Below are 24,823 nucleotides of genomic sequence, written 5' to 3' on the forward strand. Positions count from 1 at the left end.
CACTTATTTGTATCAAACTGGAATGTTTCTAACAAATCATTCACAAAACAAATGAACCACTCAATGGAGTTCTGACCACTCCAATTTTAGTCACAAAATGAAAAAAAATAACAACTTGGCTTCAAATTTGCAGTGATTTTATGTTTGCAATGCCTTGAAATGTCATGAAAATATTTCATCCAATACTGATAAGTCAGGCAGTTTTCTCCGAGATATTTCAGTGAATTGATCATGTGTGATTTCAGTTCTCTCTTGAATAGTTACATTTGCCTCAGATAATTGTTCACCAGCTGGAACAGGGTCACTTTCTGATTTTTCTGTTAAGAGTTTATATGGTTTCTTTGGAGATAAGTTTTTTCTCTGCTGTTCACTAATGTCATGTTCATCCTGCATGACATGCTTGGTAACTATATTGAGAGGTTTCCTGAAAAATCAAAATCATAATCCAATTAAGGTAACACTCTACTCAATAAAATCTTACAGCCAGAAAATTAAAGTTACTACTGTGACAACAATGGGATTATATCATAATTTTGGTTCATTCTTACTTTCTCTAGACACAGTATGAAAATAATGATGTACTTACAGATATCATTATCTACATATATACACCATGAACACATGAACAATTATGCCAATTATTTTCAATGTCCATTATAAACTTTAAAAACAAAAATTAGCAAAAGACCATAACTCTGCACTCTTAAAAGCAGTTTTATCATTGAAGATTGTACAAAAGATACAAAAGACACACAAGTGAATAGCACCTTTTAATAATCTAGATACAGTAGTGCTAAACAATGAATTAAACTGCATCATACAGCTGTTTCGTCCTTCTAGGAGTCATCCGTGATGCTAAGGGCTTAAAATTAGGAGCTATGGAAGCAAGTGAAGAAAATCTATGTATCTTTTTTTCATTTACTGTTTCTGTATTTGGTTTGCCTGTTTATAAGTCTAAGCATACTTTGTTGTCTTTTTTATGTTTGTTGTTTATTATTATAATAGCTCTCCAGAACAAATGATTTTGCTATTTTGATAAAACACTTAAATTACCTGGATCTTGTAAAGCTTGAATTGATCCAATGGTCAAGTAAAGTCCTATAATTGGAGCTTACCAGAGAATAAAACTATTAGATTTTTTTCCCATAAATTATGCTACACACTTTTGATTTGTCATAATCAAAACACAATTGTCGCCAAAAATATATTTGAAATTCAAATTTAAAATAAAAATAACTTTAAGTTATACATTGTATATTCATTCTTTCTATTTGTGGCAAAAGCTTATCACTTTATATGTCCCAAAAAGGTATTTCAGTGAAATCACTTACCTCAAAGTTTTCTTCTGACTTTTTTTCCTGACTTCATCATTTATGACAAAGCTATCAAGAACGGATGTACTTGACACAGATTTAGGATTCCTGTCCTCAAACTTTACATCTCCCAAGATCATGTTTGATGCAGGTCTTGTCAATGAATCCTTCTGTGGTGCAATATCGCACTGTGAACTTAAAACATCTACAAAGGAATCAGTGCCCTCCTCCTCTCCCAAATTTACATCCATTGAGCTGGAGTGGTCCTCTGTAAATTTTAAACACTTTTCTTTTTTCTGCTTTTGAGTGGTTGAACTCTCATGTCTGTTAATTACATTTTCTCTGAGTTGTTGTAGCTGTATGTTTCTAATGAGATCTTCTCTTCCTGCCTATTACAGAAAAGTTTGTCATCAATATTAGTCAGTTTCAGCAAATTTTCATCAATACAAAGGTAGAAAAGACAGAAACACTTGTTTATTTACCATTTCCATTCCAACTTATGGTCAATCTTTTATTCACTAGGAGTGGATGCTTACTTGTATTAAAATATGGTCAATGATATTGTTTTAGATATTTATGATTTTTAAGAGAAGTAAGAAGGGAGATAATTCAGCGAACATGAACACTACTCTTCATAGTTACAAAACATTTTCACCTGTTTAAGTATATCCTTAGCAATCTCAGTCAGCTCTGTCTCTGTCATCACATATTTTGTCCTTCTATACATTACAAAGAAACCATGAAAAATGTCAATTATCAAGAACATATGACAAGATACACAACAAGTTAAAAAAAGCAAGTTTTGACTAATGTATAAACCATTATCAAATTTAATCATCACACACTAATCCAGGATCAGAGATAGTTTAATTAATAACAACATATGTATGGAATTTAAAAACTCCTCCAAATCACCATCTCTACCTACTTATACTTGGTATTGGTGGAGTCTGTGCTATCTGTATTACTGATGGAGGGTTTAGAAGACTGAGAAATCCCTTTAGTTTTCCTATCTGACATCATCCAGTGGGGCAGTTCACGATCTGATGACAATGACTTGGACAGGCGTGCCTTCTTGGCAGATTCTCTTTGACTATCAGCCTTGTCTCCTGGCTCTTTTATTGAATTTGACTTCAAAAACTTGCTGAAAGGTGCTGTAGACAAGGAAGCCATCTCTGCATATGTCTTGTTGAATCTATGGCAGTGAAAAAAGACATGTATGACAACACAAATCAAAAACAGTATAATTGACAGCTACAAGATATTTCCTTTTCAATTGACCTTAAATGACCTCCAATTACCACAACACATTTAATGCTTAGTTACATAAAGATTTTCTATTCATTGAAAGCTAAACTTTAACCAACAAACGCTACCTTTTTTGCTTCTAACTCTCAGACTGGCTCAATGGAGAAAGAGTAAATAAATATATTTCCTCTGAATTAGTTTTTCTCCACAAGTAAGCTTCAGTTTTTGAAAATATTTATATAAGTGATATTTCTTGTGCTTGATAAAGCTTACTTTGCTAAAGTGTCTATGTCTTTAGCAAACAAGAATTCCCTTCGACCATAACCAAGATGCATGCTGATTTCATTGTCTTCAAAGAAAGACACATCTTGAATCCCAGGAATCTCAGGTGGTCTTTGATCAAAGTTCTCTAGAGGTAACATGTTCAGCTCTTTCAGAAACAATGGGATGTTGGGAATGCTGAACACATGACTTGAATCTACCTTAAAATCAACAGAAAATCATATATAAATGCATAACACATAACATGACATCTTGCTAGAATTTCACACCAAATGTCTATAGTGTGGGTAGTAAGCATGCTAAACAGTGACTAGAAAAAGTGCATACATAGTAGAGACCATTGTTGATTGTTTTTTAACTTTCCTTTATGGCTCAAGTTTATAGGGGAGATCTTTTGAGACTTTTATCATATGTAGACTAAAAACTACATAGATGACATTGATATTAGTGTGCCCTGTGTCTACTATGTCCAATACTCCAACATACTAGTAAATGTATCTTGGAATTGGGTTTTATGACACTTATTTTGATGACTAATGGACAGGTAATAATACAGGTAATCATCTTTTTACTGTATACTGGTAAACACTCTAATTAACTCAATTAGTACATGCACTTGCACAATAATTTCAGCTTTTGTCATGGTTTAAATTCACTCTAATTTAGAGGTCAATTAAAATAAAAGATTTAGCTTTCATAAAAAAAATCCTTAGGTAATGTCTTAAGAAAGTGATCTGTGTATTGCAAGATGTACAAGTAGCACTATTTCTACCCGAAAAACACCTGTGGAAGTCGAAATATCTAGAGGTGTTTCCCTCCTTAAAACCATGGATTCTCACTAATCGATCATATTCGACCTCAATTCTGCCTCCAGGCACATTTTCACTAGTAGTGCTTAAAATCAACAATATTTTCTTATGCTTGCTGACAAATACTGTGTTCCATCAATATATAGCTATTTCATCTTATGGTTTATTTCCATCACGCATGCTGCATTACATTAAAACTACTTTAATTGGTGCTTGCCAGCAAATACACAGTGTAGAACTGTTTTACTTCTGTAATTTTACCATGTCAGATATTTTGTTTGTGTGTTGTTTATCACTTGTTATACAAATGTTTCCTCATGAATTACCTCTACATATACGACTGTTGAAAAATAAAGCTTGTATCTTGTACTACTCTTGCCTTCTACTGTTCCGTTCTGCACGGGAGATACAGAATGAAAGCCACAATCAATAGATAAACAAAAACTGAGCACGATATCTTCAGAGAATAAATTTCACAGTAACACATGCACGCATACTGTACAACATCATCAACTTCCACATGTAGGACATCTTAGATATCTATGTCTGTGGTATCATGTAATGGCCAAGACCAAGAAGTAATGAAATCTATTCATCAACATGATCATGTTTGGCATTTGCGAATTGTTCTCCTAAACTAACGAGACATAAATCAGCAACAAAAACAGATTAGTTGGAAATTTTCGAAAGAACTCACTTGTTCTACATATATATATTTTCCATCCAATGAGGTGGGAGGTATATGTATCATACATTGTATGTCCCTGCAGAAAGTAAACTTTTCATAATGTTCCATAATAATGAAATTTATAAATTTGTATTTGGATGAATGCATATCTAATTATTCTGTCTGAATTTTGAGATAAATAATCAAAGATATTTCATTATATTCTGATATACACAATAATTAATATCAAAGTTTGAAATATTGATAAAACATCCACTCTCTAAGTTAACTTAGCCTGTATGAAAATATACACCAATAAATAACAGAGTGTGTTACTGGTCTTGAGACCAGGTGGTGACCCTAGACACACACCTGTGTACAGGTGTTCAACTATGATGGCTGATTTATAAGTTGTGAGTCTTGAATTGAAATTGAAGAAGTTAAACAGGGATATCCTTTTTCGGCTCTACTAATCCATGACTATTTAAGTCTGTATACCCAAAGACTGGTGTCATCTGGTCAGTTTATGTCGAAGAGGTAGTATATAATGTAAACAAGGCAAGTGATGTTAGCAAAATAGACAAAATCACTGAAACACCAGTGATTCAATATTTGCGAAAAAAGGTCTTGCACCTAACGATATCCATACTGATATGGTAATAACACTAGGGAACGATGTCCCTTCATATGCTAGAATGAAAAGGTGGGAGGCAAATTCAAGCATGGCAGGCAGAGCCTTTTGGATGACACCCGTCCTGGAAGGCCTGTCACTGTTGTTACCCCAGAAATAGTCAATAAAGTCCATGATATTGTCATGGCTGACATGCAGTTACAGAGAGATATATAGTCATAGCCAATGCAGTTGGGATTTCACAGGAAAGAGTACATTCCATTCTTACAGAAGATCTGGCAATGAGAAAGCTCTCAGCCCCTTGGGTACCAAGACTTCTGACAGTTTATAAGAAGAACCCCAGGCGGACTAATTTGCTAATCTGAAACTTTTAGGGGCAGATCCTGCTAACGTTCTGCAGAGGTTTGTGACACTAAAACATGGGTCCATCATTTCATCCTCGAGACCAAACAACAGTCTAAACAATGGAAGCAACCTGGTTAACCCCCGCTAGAGAAATCAAAAAGATTGTTTCATGAGCTGGAATGTTGAAAACTCAGTAAAGGTGTGTTGTTCCACCAGGACAATGCCCCTGTTCACAAGTCTGTCATTGCCATGGCTACCATTAATGATTGCGGCTTTAAATTAATTAAGGATCTGCCTTATTTGCCTTATCTTGCTCCACCAGACTTTCATCTATTTCTAAAATTGAAGAAGGCTATTTCCAGTGCCCACTTTTGGTCAGAGGATAACATCATACATGCAGTGAAGGACTTCCTGAACGGTCAAGAAAAGGATTTTCTTAAAAGTGGAATTGAGGCCCTAAAATATCATTCACAAAAGAGTAAAGAAACTGAAGGGAATAATACTGAAAAATAATGCAATATATCTGCCAAAAGACAAACCCTTAAATATGAGGCTCACAACTTACCAACCAGCCCTCATATGTATGACATGAAAGGGATGTTAGCACCAGCTGAAATGATCATGCATCTTCCAAGGAACAGCTCATCCAATTGATTTGTTGTCCCAGCTCTGTTAGGTTTCACATTTTTTTCAACTTTTTTTTTTTGATTTAAGAAGTTTGCATAAACGTCTATGTTTTGTTACTAGTTTTATAATACCTCTATACAACACAGTGTACAATAACTGCTGAAATAAGACAGATTATAAAACTACCTTATTGTATGAGACTGATGAGTATCTGAATACACTGTGTTTATACAAGTCACTACTGCCTGGTGGAAGTGCAGTAGCAGAATTGATGTCACAGATTTTGGGTGCCAAAGATTCACAAAAGCTACCAGAATGCTACAGGTGAGTTTCAGGGCACTATATCCAAGTGATGTCTATGTCAAAATATAGATACCTGTAGAATATGGTTGCTGGTACATGCACTTACAATGACATATTTCAACTTTAACTTCAAATTTTAACCCACTTTTATTTTTTCATATTGGCAAGACAGTGAAACTTTAAAAGTTTCTCAGTATCCTGTTGCTGACTACTTAACTTAAGATGTGACCTCTCATTCAGAAGAAATAGTCACTGTGGTAACTTAATTATCAAGATGGATGCTTTGGCAGCTATTTGAATGTAATACATGGTCTGGATTATAGTTACACACTGAGTAGGACCATCTGTGGACCATACACAATCTTGATATGAGTATTGGAAACATAATTTTTAAGAAGACTGACTCAGTTTTGGGGACAAACAAGAATTTACTTGCTTACCAAAGAAGGCTGAAGCACTGCCCTTGACATCTAGAAAGAAAAAAAAATAATAAAAAGAAATGACAGCTAAAGATCAGTTCTACCTTATGTAACAGGGTTAAAAGCAAAGAACTTTTAATAAAAATGTAAAAAAATTAGTCCACAACATTAAATATTGTTCAAAATACTCTGACATTTGAACCATTTTTTTTTATATTGGTCTTGAGTTGAAGAACATCAGGTCTCTGTCCCTATAAACAAGTGAGGGTAACTTTTTAAAAGGAACAGAGTTCTGTCATTCATAGAGTCAATTCTAATGTAAAAAAGTCAACAGAATAATTCAATCAACATCAAATAGATACTTTTACCTTGAGGTGTGGCATCCCTGAAGTCTCAGCCACCATCTTGTGATTCTGGGACTGGTAAAGGTAAACGCTGTCCTGAAAAAACAACCATACCAGTATGTACAATATCTTTCCGAGGAAAAACAGAGAGATCTGTTGAATTTTATCAAGCTTTGATTGAAGCTGTCAAATTGTTTCTTCGAATTAGTGAGAAATCAGTAAGGCATTTACTACAAGTATATAGAGTTGTATCACTGCTAATACATATGACTTTAATAATTTTTGTAACCCCCCCCCCCCCCCCCCAATGTCCTTGATTATGTTTTTTAACCAATAAAACAAAGTGAGCAGGCTGAGATCACACAAATATATCCTCACTCCCTGATCGTTTTATTTCCTATTTATTTCAATTTATTGGAAAAGTGTGAAGGGTGTAATCTTCAACACAAACTTTAAGCTTTTTATCTAAAAGTGATAAAATGTGACCTTTGACATTGACCAATGGCCACAAAGTCTGATTAAGGATAAAGCTTCATGTTTTTTTTATAGAGTGATACCAACTGAATTAGGAAATGAATTAAAAGCTATTAACAGGCTGTTCTTCAACACACAGACACTGACGTCTTTTTACCACAGTTTTGTACTCTCTGTTTTCAGACATCGATGTTTTTACCACTGTTTTGTACTCTGTCTTATACTGATACTATCACATTTTATCAATTTTACACAATACTAGACAGTAACCTTAGAGTTGATATTAAGATGATGTCGCCGCTGGAGATAGGCCAGTATGCCAGGATTAGGTGGCTTGGTAAAGTTTACGGCGTCTGCAGAGTTCTCCACACAAAACATATATACTGGACAGCCACAAAACTGCATCAATATATAGAGGTTAATACTAACAGTACATAAATAGTACATATCATATATATCGTGTTTCTACGGGATAATATAACTTGAAATAAAATCAAATAATAGAATACATCTAAAGCATATAGAAAGCTGTTTTAAGTCATAAAAAAGACATGATCATATTTTAATAGTTATCAAAATATCTTAGATTCCATTCAAAATATGGATTAAAGAAATGGTCAATTTTGTAATCACTATCTTGTACCTGTTAAGGAATTGTCTTTTCAAGATGGCAGATGTAGACAGCCACAAAATGTTGATGCTCACTTTAAGCTGAAAATTCACTGTTTATGGGCACAATCTAACCCGGGAGAAGTATTGGGCGAAACTCAGAAGTACTCCAGATTTATATCACACCATTTGTATGGTGCCTAACAGGTACACGACAGTGGTAATGTCTTGTGTGCTATAATAAATATCATATTGACAACATATGTAGATGTACCTGTTTCACTAGTGTTTTAACTAACTTTCTACATTCAGTATTCTCCTGTTGATGCTGGCCAGATGAACCTACAATATAATTTAACATAAGAAAGTAATTTCTATAAGCTGCTATAAGCATTGAACAAAGTGCAGTACAATTTACCATTACATAACCCTGTTCTACTTCTCCAATAAGGTTTCTTTAATGATGTACTTGACAATGAACACTCTCAACCAATCAAGACCAGTTCATCTTAGTAATTCAAAACTTAATCCCTATTAAACACCATCACTTTACACATTTGAAGTCTGAAACAAATAACATTTTTATAAATCTAATCCTGTACAAATGTTTACTGAGGATTTTTGTCAAGATTGTCTACTTATTAAGATCTATTATATGCCATGTCAAACATACATAGACATTATATCAATGCTTTCCTAATTACCAGGAGTTACTTCATCTTTTCATCATTGCATAAAAATAGTACGGGAGAATGTAACTGATAAGTTAATTCAATAAATCAAAACATACTGTTGGTAACAGTAAATAATTTCCTAGTCAACAACACAATAATTTCCAAGACAGATATACATTGTACTTATATAAATAGTGTAAGAGTGAAAAAAAAGTGTGAAAAAAGACTCTTCATGAAATAGTATTGAAAATGGGCACTGGAAACTTTTTTTTCACCATATAAGCATCAAATCTGAAAATATCATATCTGTCACAGAGACCTAGTCTTTGCAATTTTTTTTTTATCTTCTGAAGGGGAACCTATATATTTTAAAGATCCATAAGTAAGTCAAATACATTGTAAGGCCTTAAAATAACTTAGCCAAAAGATAGGTCAAAGGTAAAATAAGTTGCAATCAGCAAACATAGTTCATAGAGATGTAAGTAAGGGTATCAATAATCAACTGACATTTTCAAATGAAATTTGTGTTAAAAAAGATACTGAATCTATAAAGATTTCTTTACCTTCTATCGTCTATGTTTGTGTTAAAAAAGATACTGAATCTATAAAGATTTCTTTACCTTCTATCGTCTATGTTTGTGTTAAAAAAGATACTGAATCTATAAAGATTTCTTTACCTTCTATCGTCTATGCGGTACCTTAAATTTCCAGAAAATCAAATGCAAAATTTTAAATTTACAGTACTTGACAAATAATTATTTGGACTATTTGAATGTTCAATAACAGACCTGATATACTGATGGTGTTATCACAGATAATAAATATCCGACCGCCTACATTGGCATCTGACCAGTGTTGACAAATAGACACAACTTCAGGAAGAAGACGAGGCTCCTCTGTGGTGCCACATATCATTCCTTCCCATTGCATGCACAGGGCAGGCACCTCAAACTGAGTCAATGAAGAAGACAAGTAGATTTACTTACACATATAAAGTCTACAACAGTATATTGGTATCATTCAAGCCAACTTTTAAAGTTAAACGATCAATTAATGCATGTCATTGTACTTCATTTGTGTGTAAAAAAATTTTCTAGGGATTATCAGACCAACAGGGAAATGTATTGTTTGCTATCAAGGTTTTCCTTAACTTTACAGCAGTTTGGTCAGATGGAAGATTTTTATGCCTGACATGTCAGACAGTCAGTTACAATCTGCCATACAATGCATAAAACAATATTTTATCTGTAGCAGTAAATCCTGTTGTATTTGACCAGTCTATAGGACTCATGCTACTAATCAATCCGCATTTAAATCACATACACATTTGAAATAGCATATATAACTGAAGCTCAACACAAATTAAAACTATCTATTTATTCTTAGAAACAGGGCAAAGATGAATGGTATTTCAGACTGTCATCATCAACTGAAGTCAACAATCGAAATTTTACAAGTAAAACTTACGAACCGCTGATTTGGAAAACTAATTCTACCCACATGACAATACGGAAATATTTAAAATACAAATTTTCCTAGGAAAATCTTTCACCGTTTATGAATTCAAATCTCTTTGGGGCACCTCATCTGCTGATTTACCATAGTTATACTTTCAACATTGGCTGTACATTTATTTCACCTCCTGAAATAATGTTGTTAAGCATAGAAGAAAGGGATTAAATATACATTTAACAGTCAACCTGTAATAAATACTTACATATACTGGGACATGATAGTCAGTGATATAAAATGTACATATATATACTTGACAGATTTATCAATGCTATAAATGTAAAATGAAGATGTATATACCTTATACTGTGACTTGACAGTAAGTGGTATTGTCCTTTCAAATACTTGTATACCTTCATCAAAACTGGGATCAGACACTGAAAATAAAATGATGTGTAACATATACAAGAGTTTCTCGGAACTATATGTGTCGCCTGCATAAAATGTCACGGTCACCCAGAAATTGAACTGGATGTGCAACGTTCAACCATAAAGTTGTAATACCAAATTTTATTTCTATAACTCAAAGCATAAAGGGAAAGCTGCAAAGCAATATTCCTGAGAAATTTTCCAAGTTCAAAGGGACATATCACTGCTAAGAACAGTTACAGACTGCCAAAAAGCGAACTCGGTGCGTAACTTTTGACCAAGAACTCATATACAAAATTACATTTTGATAACTCGAAGCATAAGCAAGAAAATTCCAGAAAACAATATTCCCAAAGAATTGTACTAAAAACCATATTCTCAAACTGAATCTGTACCCTTCCAACAAAAAGCCATATACCAAATTTCATTTCATTAACTCAAAAGGTAACCCAAAAAATTCTGACAACAATATTCCCAGAGAATTTTCTAAGTTCAAAGGAGCATTGTTCTGCCAAGAAGGGTCACAGACAGCCGGAAATTTACCTTAATCTGTACCCTTCCAACATGAAGCCATCTACTAAATTTCATTTTGATAACTCAAAGCATAGTTGAAAAAAGTCTGGAAAACTTTCGTACGGATGCCGTCGATGCCCCTGCTGACGCGTGACGACGGACAAAGTGATCCCTAAGTGTCAGCCAGCTCTGCAGGCGACACAATAATGAATTGAACATGACTGCAGGAGAGTAAATGGTTAAACAATGTGTGTCAGGAAAATAATATTTGATGTCATAGCTACTAAGCCTACCAAGATTTGATGAAATAAAAGTAAAATCTGAAAGAGATCTCTGAACAAGGTCAGCTGAAATTATTAAAAAAACTCAGGGGCAATAACTCTTCTAAAGCTAGTCCAATCAAATAAAAAGCAAATAAAATCACATTTGCATATCATAGATAATTTGAAGACCTTTGTCTGGGCTACAATCTAGCAGTGGTCACAGTAGGACATCACATTCACTGTGTTGTAGTTATTGCACACTTGCAAAATTGGCATGCTGAACACAACAAGCCCTTTGTGGACAAAAAACAATTTAGAGTACTGTGCAAATATTGATAAGAAAAAAGTGCTGACATACATTCATTTTACTTTCAGAACTGGAATTCAAGTTTCTGCATTAGTCAGTATAAACAATGTTTTAAAAATCTGTTCCTTATTGGTTCATACAGAGTTTTCAAGACTATGAAAGTCTAGATTATTAAGAGCCCACTGTATTTGAGTGGTCCTAATTCCTGACATGGGTTTCTTTCCACATCATAAATAGTAATGGCAAGATAAATTGTTGCTATCATTTGAGCTGACAAATATAATACTGTAAGTAAGAATTATCCTACCTTCGTTGCAACTGTAATTGATGTGATCTGTGTCCCCTTCTGAAAACCATTTGTTTATATCTCCATCTTGTGTAGATAGTTCCTGTGATGTTCCTTTATGTGAATTTTCTGCCAGGTAGTACTCTCGTGACCACAACAGCTGTATCCTTCCCATTGCAGGTATGACTTTAACCGAGGCGATAGTTTTTGAAGATATCTGTCATCAAAAAGTAACCAGTGGCAACCATTTACAATCGAATACAGAAATATAAGGTTACTTTATTAACCAAAGATATTTCTTTCACTGATATTTTTTTTGGTAAATTTTTAAAATTTGTATACTCCATATATAGATGTACATTGTCTTTTAATCCTAGATAAAGGTTATGTTTTTAATAGCATTCATATCTTTAGTAGTTTGTTTATCTTGGTCACATGGCCTCACACTGGTAATAATCTGAAACACAATATTGAAATGTCCAGTAGTATTACTCATATTTCATGGCTGTATAGGGAAAAGGGTGCACATCACCACTACAGAGTGTATATAGTATGTATATATTATTCATCTGTTTCATGACATAATTGTCATTTGTCATTTCTATAAAATATGGACTTCATACTTCCAGAATTCAATCATCAGAAGATAAAAATATCATTACAGTACTGAACCTTTCTTTGCACCATCCTGACATACGATTCTCTTGTCATGGCTGAAGCATTCTCATCATCTATCACAACTTTTTTGTCCTTCAAAAAAGATATACAATGTATAAGATATACATAACAGTTAGTTCCTTACACAATATACTTGATGGTATATAAAAAGACTGGTGTATTTTGTAAGCTTTCAGAGTGTAATAATCTTAATTGTCATGAAATACAAATGTTACCAACGACTGGTTTGTCTTTTAACAATAATAACAATTAACATTAAAATATAGATAATACTAACATACTGTAATAGGAAGACTCGACATCCACAGAATATTTTACTATCCTATATTTAAAATGTGATGTTTAAAATATGTGATGATTAAAAAAGATGAGAATACAGGTAGTGGACCTAGTCAATGTGTGAAATATGACAGTATGTCAGTAAAGTCAGTGTCAGCAATTCCACATGACCAATGATAATGAAGCAAGACCAAATGTGTTGGGGACAATTATCTCTAAAACAGATCAAGTACACATTGTTATCACCATCACTCCACGACTATGCTTTAGCTGAAAGTTTTAATGTCATATGATCAATATATTATTCACAGGTATCATCAATAAAACCATGTACAACTAAGTAATTCCAATTTTAACAGGTATATAATTCACTCTAGAGAGACATGTATACTATGTAGCTATGATATGAAAACTTACTTCTCGTCAGAATTGTTCACCTTGTCTTACTTACCAACAAGATAAGTATGTAACAAACCTTTTTCAGTAATTTGATGACCTGGAGAATAACATCACGAAGACCAACTGTGTTATCCTTGAAGTAGTCACATGGACAAATCCTTTCATGTTTTGGAGATGATAACTCATGACAAAGAATGTTTCTACCCTGCAAAAATACATACTAAAAAGGCTTAAATCAAAGCATGATTATTTCTATGGACATTGAAATCTAGATTACTGTAACCCTAGTAAAATACTAGCCGCAATATATCACTAGACTGGAGAGAAGTTCTCTTTAGCTCGATTGGTTTCACCTCATAGCAGAGTCATTGAAATAAATAATGACCTCTGTTACATCCTTTACCAGAATCCAATTTCACCTCATACCTCTTAATTTTAGACATATTTGTGTATGGGTAAGTCATATAAGTGCTTTTTGTAAAATGATAAATATTTATTAACATCTTTACTTTGAGCATCATTGCCAGGAAATGATACCAATTAAAACCTGCAAGAATAAAAAATAACCACTTCAAGCTCTATGACCAATAAAATGGTTGTCAATGCAACATGTATAAAATTCCTTTGATTTAAGAGGATACTACAACTAACCATACTAAAACTTCTATGCATCTACTCAGCTCTAAGGATAAAAGGTTATAAACATTATCTTGAAGAAGAAAATAATAAGAATTAAAAAATCCAATTAGCTTATTATGACCTTAGTGTGTGAAGTCTTGTTTTAGCAAGGTAACTGAATTTGTTCTTTATTGATTACAGAGCGAAGATGTTCTCTCTAGCCGAGCAGTATATTCACCTATATTGCGGCTAGCATTTTACCACGGTTACACTTGACTTATGCAAGCGCTTGTCAACCTATGTCTACACACATACGATATGGATCACAGCACACATATGTAGCAAACATCTGTCCAATAGACAATATGTGCGGGAGTATATGAATATTTAAACAGGCGATTGTTAGCATCATAATTGTAAATGATTCGATGATATATTGTTGACATCGTGTTATAACAAAACTAACAAAGTATAGGAAAGGAAATAGAATTTACACTGTATTTCGGCCCGTGTAACAAAACCAAATCGTAATTTGCCGCCATCTTGAAGTCGCTTATAGCAATAGCAATCAGTATTTTTTCATGTATATCTTAAATGCAGCAAAATGCTCTGCTAAAAAATCCGAAAAGCATACTTTAAAGTCTTCTTTAACAGTAAAACAGTTTTTTTCAGTAAAATAAATGAGGCATTTTATTTTTTTTATTTTCAATGATATAACAGCAACATTTAATAAAACGACTTACGGGCGTTTCCACCTCCGGAAGTTGGAGTAGGAACATGGTGCTGCTCACAAATAGCAGACATATTTAACATATATGTGATATATGTCTCTGCAAATAGTAATATACTTGTATAGTCCTGCTGAATATAACAACATAAACATTTGATGACATTGTATGTTATTGAAAGTTATACAGATTAAATTCAGTATTTCATATCACAACAATTTCATTTAAGTATAAAATCGTTAGAGGAGGTAAATCAATTTCAACGTAAAACAGACAGGTGACACAATCATATATATGTTTATATTACAACAAGTTTACTATAACAGATCATAGGTTATCTGTAGATGTATTCCGTTATGGACATCTTAAAGTGTATTGCATTATTTATGGTGAAAAATAATATTAAAAAGGTACGTGTACTACATGTGTGAATAATACATGTGCATAAAGTTACATTCTCAATTTTAGAAGAAAAAATATCATATTCGTGTTTTGTCTATAGCATCTTGGTTTCGAAATTACAATGTTTTCAATATAGACAGTTTACAACCGAAAAGAAAGAAACAGAAGTGTTTGTACGCTTTACATTTCGTGTATCAAATTTTGAACACCGGATGTACATGTAGTCATATTTGTTGTTATGGTGAAGGATATCAATCCGATACTGAAGACAGTTCTTATATGTTAAATGCATCATTCAAGCTAAGTTGAAGAACGTTTTCCTCTACTTTGAACACACATATTTTTTAAGTTCTTGTTCTACTATCTAGGTTTTGAATGAAGCCAATATATTATTTGTAGCTTAGTTTTGTATAACTTAAAGAGACCCTCGTACCGAAAGGAGTAGGCATCATCGACGTGGTAGTCTATGAGAGCAGTTGTGTGTACATCTATTTTCAATCTTTCGTTAACAAAAATGAAAAAAATAAAATGAAGACATTCATAAGTTTGATCACTTGTTTTAAGTGTAATTGGATTAAGATTAGGACGAGGATTACAAACTTTATTTTCACTGGACAGTAATCCAGACATATCCAAGGTTTCAGAAAAAAAGAGCGGGGATGGATGGTACGATTTATTTATATCGACGATCCGAGAAAAAATGTTGAACAAGAAAGCCAATTCTTGAAAAAAAAAAAGGTACATCTATCTTTATATATTAGTTTATAAATACGCTATACTTGATATACATGATTATGAGGAAACAGGTGGGAGAAAATTAATTATACCCGAGAGTATCGTCACTGCAATATCGGATTGGAGCAAGTCATACGACCCAAACGTTCATATAAATTTATATACATATAATATAGTATTAAGAATCAAAATTGAATCGGATTCAAACGTTAGAATACTTACGGACAGTGTCGACATAAAATCATTAGTTGACGAAAATTCGAGATTTTGAGGACACTAAATATATAGTACGTATTCAATAGTAATAAACGATGCAAGTTATACGGTAGGGAAAAAAAGTCCTCTGGCATTCTCAAAATCGACAGTTGTATACTGGAAAGCTTACAACAAAACCGTGGCCTTGGATGATTTAAATGTTGAAAATGTAATATGAACCATCATGATTACTGAACTTGTACTTACGGGATATTCCATTGGACTGCTACAACTTTACCTGTTCTTTACTCGTTGCTCGCTCTATTTAGATATATTCTGATCTCGAATAGTAGTAGTAGAAAGTAATGAATAACATGTCTAAGGTGATACTAGATATATTAGTACATCTTCTATAAAATATATAGTAAAATATACCCAACTAAACAGGGAATACCAGAAATCTTCTAATGTATATATATATATATGATCTAGTAAGTAATATCGACGCTATGGTTCAATATTGGTACTGGATCTTCTATATATAGAATCTACTATGTATTATCGACGGTATGGTCCAATATTGGTACTGGACCTTCTATATATAGAATCTAGTAAGTAATATCGACGGAATGGTCCAATATTGGAACTGGATCTTCTATATATAGAATCTACTATGTAATATCGACGATATGGTCCAATATTGGTACTGGACCTTCCGTATATAGAATCTAGTAAGTAATATCGACGGAATGGTCCAATATTGGTACTGGATCTTCTATATATAGAATCTAGTAAGTAATATTGACGGAATGGTCCAATATTGGATCAGATGTTTTAACTACATGCTTGTTACATCTCCGACCCTTCGAAAACAAATATTGAAATTCCAGAGTTATTTCCCGTTAGCCCGTACTAGTTACTCTTTAAAGTTGTAATGATATTTTTTTTTCTCAAAATCACATTCTACATTACATTTGGAATTTAGATTTTATTTTAGATTCGTTTGTGTTATAATGAATATAGCAGTATTTCCCCATATATTCTCAACACAATGCACAATACACCCTCCATTTGTCTTGGTCATTTTTTCCCGTTGACAATGAGGGACTGTTGAATTTCTGCTGGTTGTATTCATATTTTGTTCAATTTTTATTCGTTTTGCTTTTTATCTCGAATTTCTTCCATCAACATAACGTATATCTTTATTTGCTATTTCTTGTTATAATTTGTTGGTGATTCCCATTATTCATACACCTGGCTTTTATTTTGGTATGTTATTTCTTTGTTGCAGGATATTTGAACGTTACTAAGATTTTCAGCAATAACACTCTCAGAGGATGTGTCAAGTAATTGTCTGCGTTCTGGAAATACTCGATCGGGTACGTATATATCAGAATGTGAATGAAAAACAAAATCATTTAATGTTTACATCGGTAGAAGTTTTGAACATTTGTTTAAGTTTCGCGTATTTTACCTACAATTCCTGCTTTATCCATGCTAACCTCTAACTGATATATCAGAAATCTAATTCTATTTTAGCCTAGGTCATCATACTGTTATTTTATAGATGAAACAAACTAAAATCGCTGTTATTGTTAGATTTGAAATTGAGAAGTTTAATTTGAACACTTGACAGCCGAATGTTGTAAATCATGATCGTTTTCCTTTCTCAAATATTATATATGTATTAATTAACAACAATATAATACCAACATGGCAATATAATCATAGTCCAAACTCAAAGTCAATAAAAAAAGGCCAAAACACGAACAAAAGTAGGGTTACACGGTGACTCCTAAAAAGTACACGGAGAATAAGACCAGGTGTTGCGGAAGAGTAAGCGTCTTCTGTTAAATCGACGACACCCGTCATGTAAATTTTGGTCAATCCAAGTAAGTAATGTCACATTCTTGAATGAGAATAAGGTATGAAACAACTGAACCAACCGGCAAAATGTTAATGTTGTATTATGGAATCAAATATTGCTAAAAGTAGACAAAATTACCAAGTAGACTTGGACATTGCCATATCTAATTGATGAGTATATTGAAATGAGGCGGTGTTTTGTAGATTGATGTACCCATTATCTTTATTGTTGTATTCCATTCCCATATATACTCAAGCAAGAAGTTTCACCTCATCGATGTTAGCACATATATATGTTTTTTCGTCGATATTCACAATATTATGATGTTTGGACTTTTGAAACGACTTTCATGATGCTGCAAAAATTAGACACCAGTAAACGACAGCACATTGTAGGTTTCCATGTTTAACGGGTAAACCAATGCAGTTTACAGTTACAGAAATGTCCATGCAGAAGTTACCTACAATTACCTACAGGGGATTCGAAGAACACTGTATAATTAAGGTCTTTTAAAAAAAATTCTGAGAAGTAACGAATTTCCGCTAGGATGAAAACGATTACTAAATACATGTTTACTGAAACACGTTATATGTAGGTGTTGCAAGACAATATGAAAATAACGTAAATTACCGGTTATCAAACATATCTCCTTACCTACATTAAAGTTCTGCTTGTGGTGTAGCAAAAATCTCACATGCTTTGAATACAAATATCGACTTCGAAAAATAATAGTAATTTTCAGTTGAATTTGATAGCATCTTCTAGCGCTGAATAAACTTCAAATGACCATGCAGATGTGACTTAAGAAAAAGAACGGGGATTGGGGGAGGGATGACAGAGAGAGTGAAAGAACTGTACAAGTAATATGATTTTTTTTAATGAACCAAACTTTTCCGCTGGTCTTTATATATCTGTACACACTTCGAAAATTATCAAAACTGCTTTGTTTTGTCAATTCAGTGATACCTGCTGATAAACAATCTAGGTTAATTTCATGATCTATAATCAAACTTTGAAACAACTCTAACCACTGTAGCGATAATGAGGACATTCCAAGAAGAAATGATTTTCACAAGGAGATCCGCAGATACAGGGATGTTATCAAAAATGTTAACTAAATAGATCATAATTATCTTAATTGCAGTTATACCTTAATTGTGTGTAAATAATGTTTAGTTTGTGTTTCACCATATCCAACGTAAATGGGAGAAGGTGAATTTTGATTTCGTGAGATGGAGTTTTCAAATTTGCAGTAAGTTGTTGACGATCTAAAAGTAACATCGAGCATTTTCCAAGCACGATGAGTAGAAGGAAGAAAGGCTGAATTAGTAGAGGTTTGAAATCTGGTAAGATTTACAGCGTTATCAATAAGTTAAACACTGGTTTTTGCTAAGATCGATTAACAAAGTGTTTGCCCAAATACTTAATTAAATCAAGATCTATGTTGGGGGTATTTCTTATTCATGACATGAACAGGCATGCGAAGAAGAGAGGTATCGTCAGCGAAAAGCCTCGAGGTGGAAAGCAGTACATCAGATATATCATTGATATCAACTAGGAATAAAAATGACCCTAATATGGAACCCTGAGGCAACCTCGCTCTTATAAGACCAGTACGAGAAACCGAATTTGAAACAAAAACATTCTGCTGCCTATTTGATAAGTAGTTAATCTTAACAGCTCACCAGATATCCCATAAGACATTAATTAAGTGATGATTCCTTTGTGTCAGACACAGTCAAAAGCCATAGAAATGTCACAGAACACCAAACAAGCATGCTTTCTTTCTTCTAGAGGTAAATATATATCACGATACATTTCTTATTAATTTATAAAGTGTGGAATGATCGATGTATATCGCCCTTTTTTAATAGAAGCATTACTTTTGCCAGTTTCCAAGTGTGAGGATATCTACCAAGAGAGAGAGAGACATATTAAAAATAAACATTAAGGGTTAGCATACAGTACCGGCAGTAGTTGTTAACCAGATGATTTATCTAATTTCAAAACTTGAAGTATTACCAATATTGTTCTTACATTAATGACGTTTCTATTTATCGTCTAAATGATCTTTTTAGTGCGAAGTAATGTGCAATAAGGAATCTTGTGTGTAAACTGCATTTTAACAGATATTCTAAATGGCGCGCGTTAAAGCGCTTCTTTTAATATAACTGAAAAATGCAGTTTACACACAAATAAACAAAAAAAAAAAAAAAGAGAGAGAGAATAAATTGACTGTTAGATTTACATCGAAAACATTTTGTTTCTTTATTCACACTTCTTAAAACATAATAATTAGCGTACATTGGACGTTATACATGTACAGCTGATTCTGTTTTCGTGGGAAAGATTGTCAACTACAGGAAGTAAACAGAAATCAGTTTCATTTCAGTTTGGTGATATGTTTGTAACACTAACATTTCCATTTACAAAAATTAAAGAAAAATAGAACAAACACAATGGCGGATTCACACTAGTTTTTACCACAAGTGTACAGCGGTCGGCTTCCAACGCATCAGACTTTACGAAAGTGTGAACATCAATTATGTTGGTAAGGCTAAATTTAGAATACACACTGGAAATATAACTATAACTATTTGTTATGTTATGTTTCTGTGTCCAAGTGAGCTTTCTATTAGATAAACTCACATTTTGGGAAGGGTCATATCTATATTTAGCAGATAAATCATATTCAAATAATATATACTTAATAGGGGTACAGGAAAGTTGCGAGCTTACTTGTCCAAAAGAAAGGTAGGTTACCGCAAACTTGAGTTGTCCAAAAGTGTGGTGTTAAGTTCCAAAACTTCCAGACGTCCTGCTGGCTCCAATAAACAGCTGTTAGTTTGTTCAAAATGTGTATTATCGTTATACAGTTGACTAAGTTGAACGTCTATTTATCAAATACAAAAAATAAAAACAAAATAAATAAATATAAGGTTACAGTTTCTGTCAAAGACGGCAAACGTGAGATGATGCGTATTTTTAGATTTCAATAAAGGTGTATTTGAATGAATATGGATGACATCTTGGCTTTCATTTGTTCTGACTTTTTATCCTTTTTCAGGATGTGTGATGTATCTGATTTTCCAGGAGGTGACCTGTGGAGAATGAAATATGTTAGAACGTGTTTGGAAGCATCAACAATCTATACATTATGTGGGTTTTAAACCCAACCCGGCGAAGCCGTGTTTAAACGTACATATACAACGACAAGTCGCTGAAACATAACATTGGACAGAAGACAGTAAAGAATCTCCAGAAGTCAGATAGGTCCAAGTAACCTGTGAGGCCATCATAGTGACCGGCTCAATCACCTATAAAGTTAAGGTGAATATGTCGATAAAATCTTAAAGTAAATCCTAGGCGACAAATAGACTTAATCTTTGGTACTGAGTAACGACCATTTGTTACCGTAATTCTGATTTATGTATTATTTTATCTCTCGTGTCCTTATAGAGCTTCTTCGGCAGTGAATAGCGACTTTTGGGGACGGAGCTAAAACATTTTTAATTTTCGGCGTTAATTAAGTGCCAAGTTTATGATACAAAGTTGTCTACAATGCATATTACAATGTATGTTAATTATTAGTATCGTTTACTTAAGGGAGATAATCAACTATAATCCGTCAGTTATCGAACATGTCATATTTTTTGCAATAAACGTCTCTTGAAAATTTTCCATTGGCTGTGTCACTAAAAATGTATTGTGATGTCATAATATAAACAATGAAGTTATGTCATGAATTAAAAAAGACTGCCCATATGATGTTATTCTCAACATTTTTATATTTATCTGCATAAACGTAATCATATTCTCAATTATATGTTTAGTTATGAATGGATAACCTATTGGCAATGGTTCTGTGGGTGGATACTTATCTGTTTGATCTTAGGGTGGATACTTTTATAATAACGAACCTGTAATGTACAGTTATCTGGACAAACTATTGGTATACATCTAACTGGAAGCGAGTCTTTGGTTAGACGGTTAGCTGTTTTAACGTAGGATGGGTAACTTGATAATGACGGATCTGTAGAGTGCCACTCATCTGTTCAAACTGTGGAGAGATAGTGTAATAGAAACATATCTGTAGATGGACGTTATGCACGAATACTTCAACAGTAACGGATCTGGTCAATGGATGTAGATAGACTGTCTTTACAGATACCGTGAAAAGTACATACATAGATATATCTGGATATGTTATCATATATATATATTATAAAAACATTAATGACGTGGTCGAATATGGATTCAAACAAAGAACCAGACTTCTGTATGTTTTAAGCAAAGTGCTTTACCTTGTATCCTATACTTTGGCACATACAGAAATACAATTTATAACATGATGAATGGTTCTGTACAAGTTTTAAAATGACGAATTGCCGAAGTATGCCATATTATTTAAAACTGGGGTCACAGACAATCATAGTGCACTTATATTTGTCTGAACCACGGGTGTGATGTTCCCCATTACCATACGCTGGTCTCTTCACGCCGTCACGTGGATTTATATCAATTATCACCAAATTGAGCCTAAAATCGACAATTCTTCGCAATAGGGGTGTTTGATTCTTAATTTCGATGTATAATTGATATAAATTGATGTTCTTTTACAGATAATCTTTTCTCCCTCTACTCTCCTGCTGATTTATGTACCGAAGAACCCGAGGTCAAGGACGTTTGCAGACAAGATCAATATTAGCTCTTTCCCGCCAAGGTACTTTCTTTTGCTGACGATTTCAGCTCCAGACGAATAAAGAGTCTTTTTCGACCGTTTTGTCAATTGCTGCCGCAGTACAGTTTTCTATTGATCGTGCACCTTGTACCAGGCGAGGACATTTCTAGTGAACATAGATTATGTAAAATCTACGTTGTGTTTACTTTTATACGTATTGAGGCGACCCCGTCTTGCACATCCCGTGAAATGTTTTTTTTTATTTCATTTGATTAACTGGACTTGCTTTGTATGGATCAGACGTTTTTGAATAGCTGATCGTTATTAATCATTCGACGCGTGTGAATTAAAAATCTATTTGATTACATTAAAATTGATACCTGTGATCTGGTTTTACTCTGTCAAACATTGCTTAATTGTAGAAATTATCCTAAACCTTTGTTTTTTTCACATCAGGTCAAGGAATGTTTATGTAACTGGGCCTTGTTTATAAACACTGTCACTTTGCTTTGTTTTGCATATGAAAATGAGTTGATTAAGAAATAGTAATTTCTTCAACAACGTCTTTAGTTACTTTGTGTTTTTTTTAGCGAAAATATCAAATCTTTCTGTTTGTGTAATGTTTCTGTATGTAAACTCATCTGTCTATTTGAGATATAGAACAAGTGTTATTTACTTAAGCAACAGCCATCATACAGATGTCGAGGTTGGATTCCGTCTGTTTACAATCTGAAATATAACACTGAACCGGAGGTATAGCAACAGTCGTGTAATCCTTTGCCACTTGCCGCATGCTGCTGTTATTCCAGTACGTATGTGGTACATATCTGGTTTCCGATCATTACAGTAAGTTTTTGATTTAACAGCGTAAATTATCTTGCTTGTCCTGTCATATTAGATCGCCTACCTATGGATGACATTTTTGTTCCTAAGTTACAATAACTTTATGTGCGAGTTATCTTTTCCTGATGCTTCGTTGTTTTTTCTGGTTATTGGTAAATATTATTTCATGGCCACGCATCGTTTAGTTTGGATCCTACTGTAACAAGTCTCACCAACACAGACCTAGGCATGAATTCTTGACCCACGGTCAATAGTTATGTATTATAGTCACTAAATGTATGCTGACCGTGGGTCGGGAATTCGTGCCAAATCCCTGTGCTCACGAGTAGAGTCTGAATGTTCGCGAGGCTAATTGCTCAACTAAGAATTTTCCGAAAAAAACTTTGCTTCTATGCCTTTTGCTAGTTAATTAGAATCCTATTGTGTCACGGTATAATATCATGAGTGAAATTAACGTCTTTTCTACTGTCTCATTTCAATGTTTCATTTTCTTGTCAAAGTCTTCTCCCGTATACATACAACTAAAAACAAATCACTCCTCGCAACAAACGTTGCTTTACTAGTATGTTACGTTTCACAATAGATAATTTATCGCACCGCTGGAAAAAAAACCATTTTAAACCAATAAACCATGCAGTAATATTTGAAGTTTTAAATATAATATTTGAAATAAAAATAAAAAAGATTTTCGTAAGAATCTATCCACAAGTTAGTGATAATCTGGCTTCTGTATAAAAGTGCTGGCCCCTTTCGACCTTAATTACCGCCAGGGTTAATGACTGTGTTGTGAGTGTCATTATTTATGGGCACGACGTGGCTAGGTCGTCACCTTCACGTGCACTTGTGGCGCGTACAGCCTTCACACCGCACGGTCGGCGGCCCTATCCCCGAGCACATGTACTTCTGTCAACATTAAGCCTGATGTCGTGACGTGTCGGTTTAAACATTGAAATGACTGCTGAAAAATAAGTGAAAAAAACTATTATCTCATCTCGAATCAAGCTCGTTTTCAAATCAACCCGATTTAAAGCGCGAGGCCGTTAGGCCGCGTGCAGTTCAATTGTCAGAAGCTCGCGGAATTAGGCGATTTATTTCCCCCGATCAACAGTGATATGGAGACTATCAATGAGGGTACGTAGGGAGGAACATACTAGGCCGTCTGCGGGTAGCAATGTCGTGTTTTGATTGAATACAAAGACAGCAAATTCGATATACCACCAGAGAAAACGGTTGCTGTTACGTTAACATTTCAATTACAATGGCTTTGTAGCTTAGTCTCGAATACAATAGTAAATCACCCCATCGCGAACCCTTTTCCATCAGGAAATCGATTGAGTCGAGATTTTAACGGTTTTCAATTAACAATACCCATCTAAATGGTGACAGGTCCAAGTCCGTTTTTC

General features: G+C 33.7%; 1 protein-coding gene and 1 long non-coding RNA gene across 2 annotated transcripts; one reads left to right on the plus strand and one right to left on the minus strand.

Annotated features, from left to right (window-relative positions):
• Positions 1–120: 120 nt before the first annotated feature.
• On the minus strand, positions 121–14,773 carry LOC132544385 (uncharacterized). Its single transcript, XM_060207968.1, has 16 exons — positions 14,713–14,773; positions 13,861–13,898; positions 13,428–13,556; positions 12,668–12,745; positions 12,017–12,212; positions 10,558–10,634; positions 9,534–9,696; positions 8,346–8,413; positions 7,733–7,861; positions 7,013–7,084; positions 6,666–6,695; positions 2,835–3,043; positions 2,242–2,508; positions 1,969–2,032; positions 1,332–1,702; positions 121–424 (listed from the first exon to the last, which is right to left on the minus strand). Exons 1-16 carry the CDS (start codon positions 14,771–14,773, stop codon positions 163–165), a joined length of 2,214 nt encoding a protein of 737 aa, XP_060063951.1. The 3' UTR covers positions 121–162.
• Positions 14,774–17,335: 2,562 nt separating this feature from the next.
• Positions 17,336–22,913, plus strand: LOC132544367 (uncharacterized). The gene is made up of 3 exons (XR_009553996.1): positions 17,336–17,408; positions 20,964–21,226; positions 22,519–22,913. It is a non-coding gene; the product is annotated as an uncharacterized LOC132544367 (long non-coding RNA).
• Positions 22,914–24,823: the final 1,910 nt, after the last annotated feature.

Source organism: Ylistrum balloti, unplaced genomic scaffold, assembly GCF_031769215.1.
Source record: "Ylistrum balloti isolate Yb309-2 unplaced genomic scaffold, AGI_CSIRO_Ybal_v1 Utg369794, whole genome shotgun sequence".
NCBI classification, from domain to species: Eukaryota; Metazoa; Mollusca; class Bivalvia; order Pectinida; family Pectinidae; genus Ylistrum; species Ylistrum balloti.

What these genes read in the sequence shown, in the direction of transcription:
- LOC132544385 (XM_060207968.1), bottom strand. Translation starts at nt 14,773, where the DNA reads ATGTCTGCTATTTGTGAGCAGCACCATGTTCCTACTCCAACTTCCGGA. An exon ending in TCCTGGCAATGATGCTCAAA is followed by an intron (nt 13,557 to 13,860) that starts GTAAAGATGTTA and finishes GTATTTTTGCAG; the next exon opens with GGTAGAAACATTCTTTGTCA. An exon ending in CAATTACAGTTGCAACGAAG is followed by an intron (nt 10,635 to 12,016) that starts GTAGGATAATTC and finishes TTTTATTTTCAG; the next exon opens with TGTCTGATCCCAGTTTTGAT.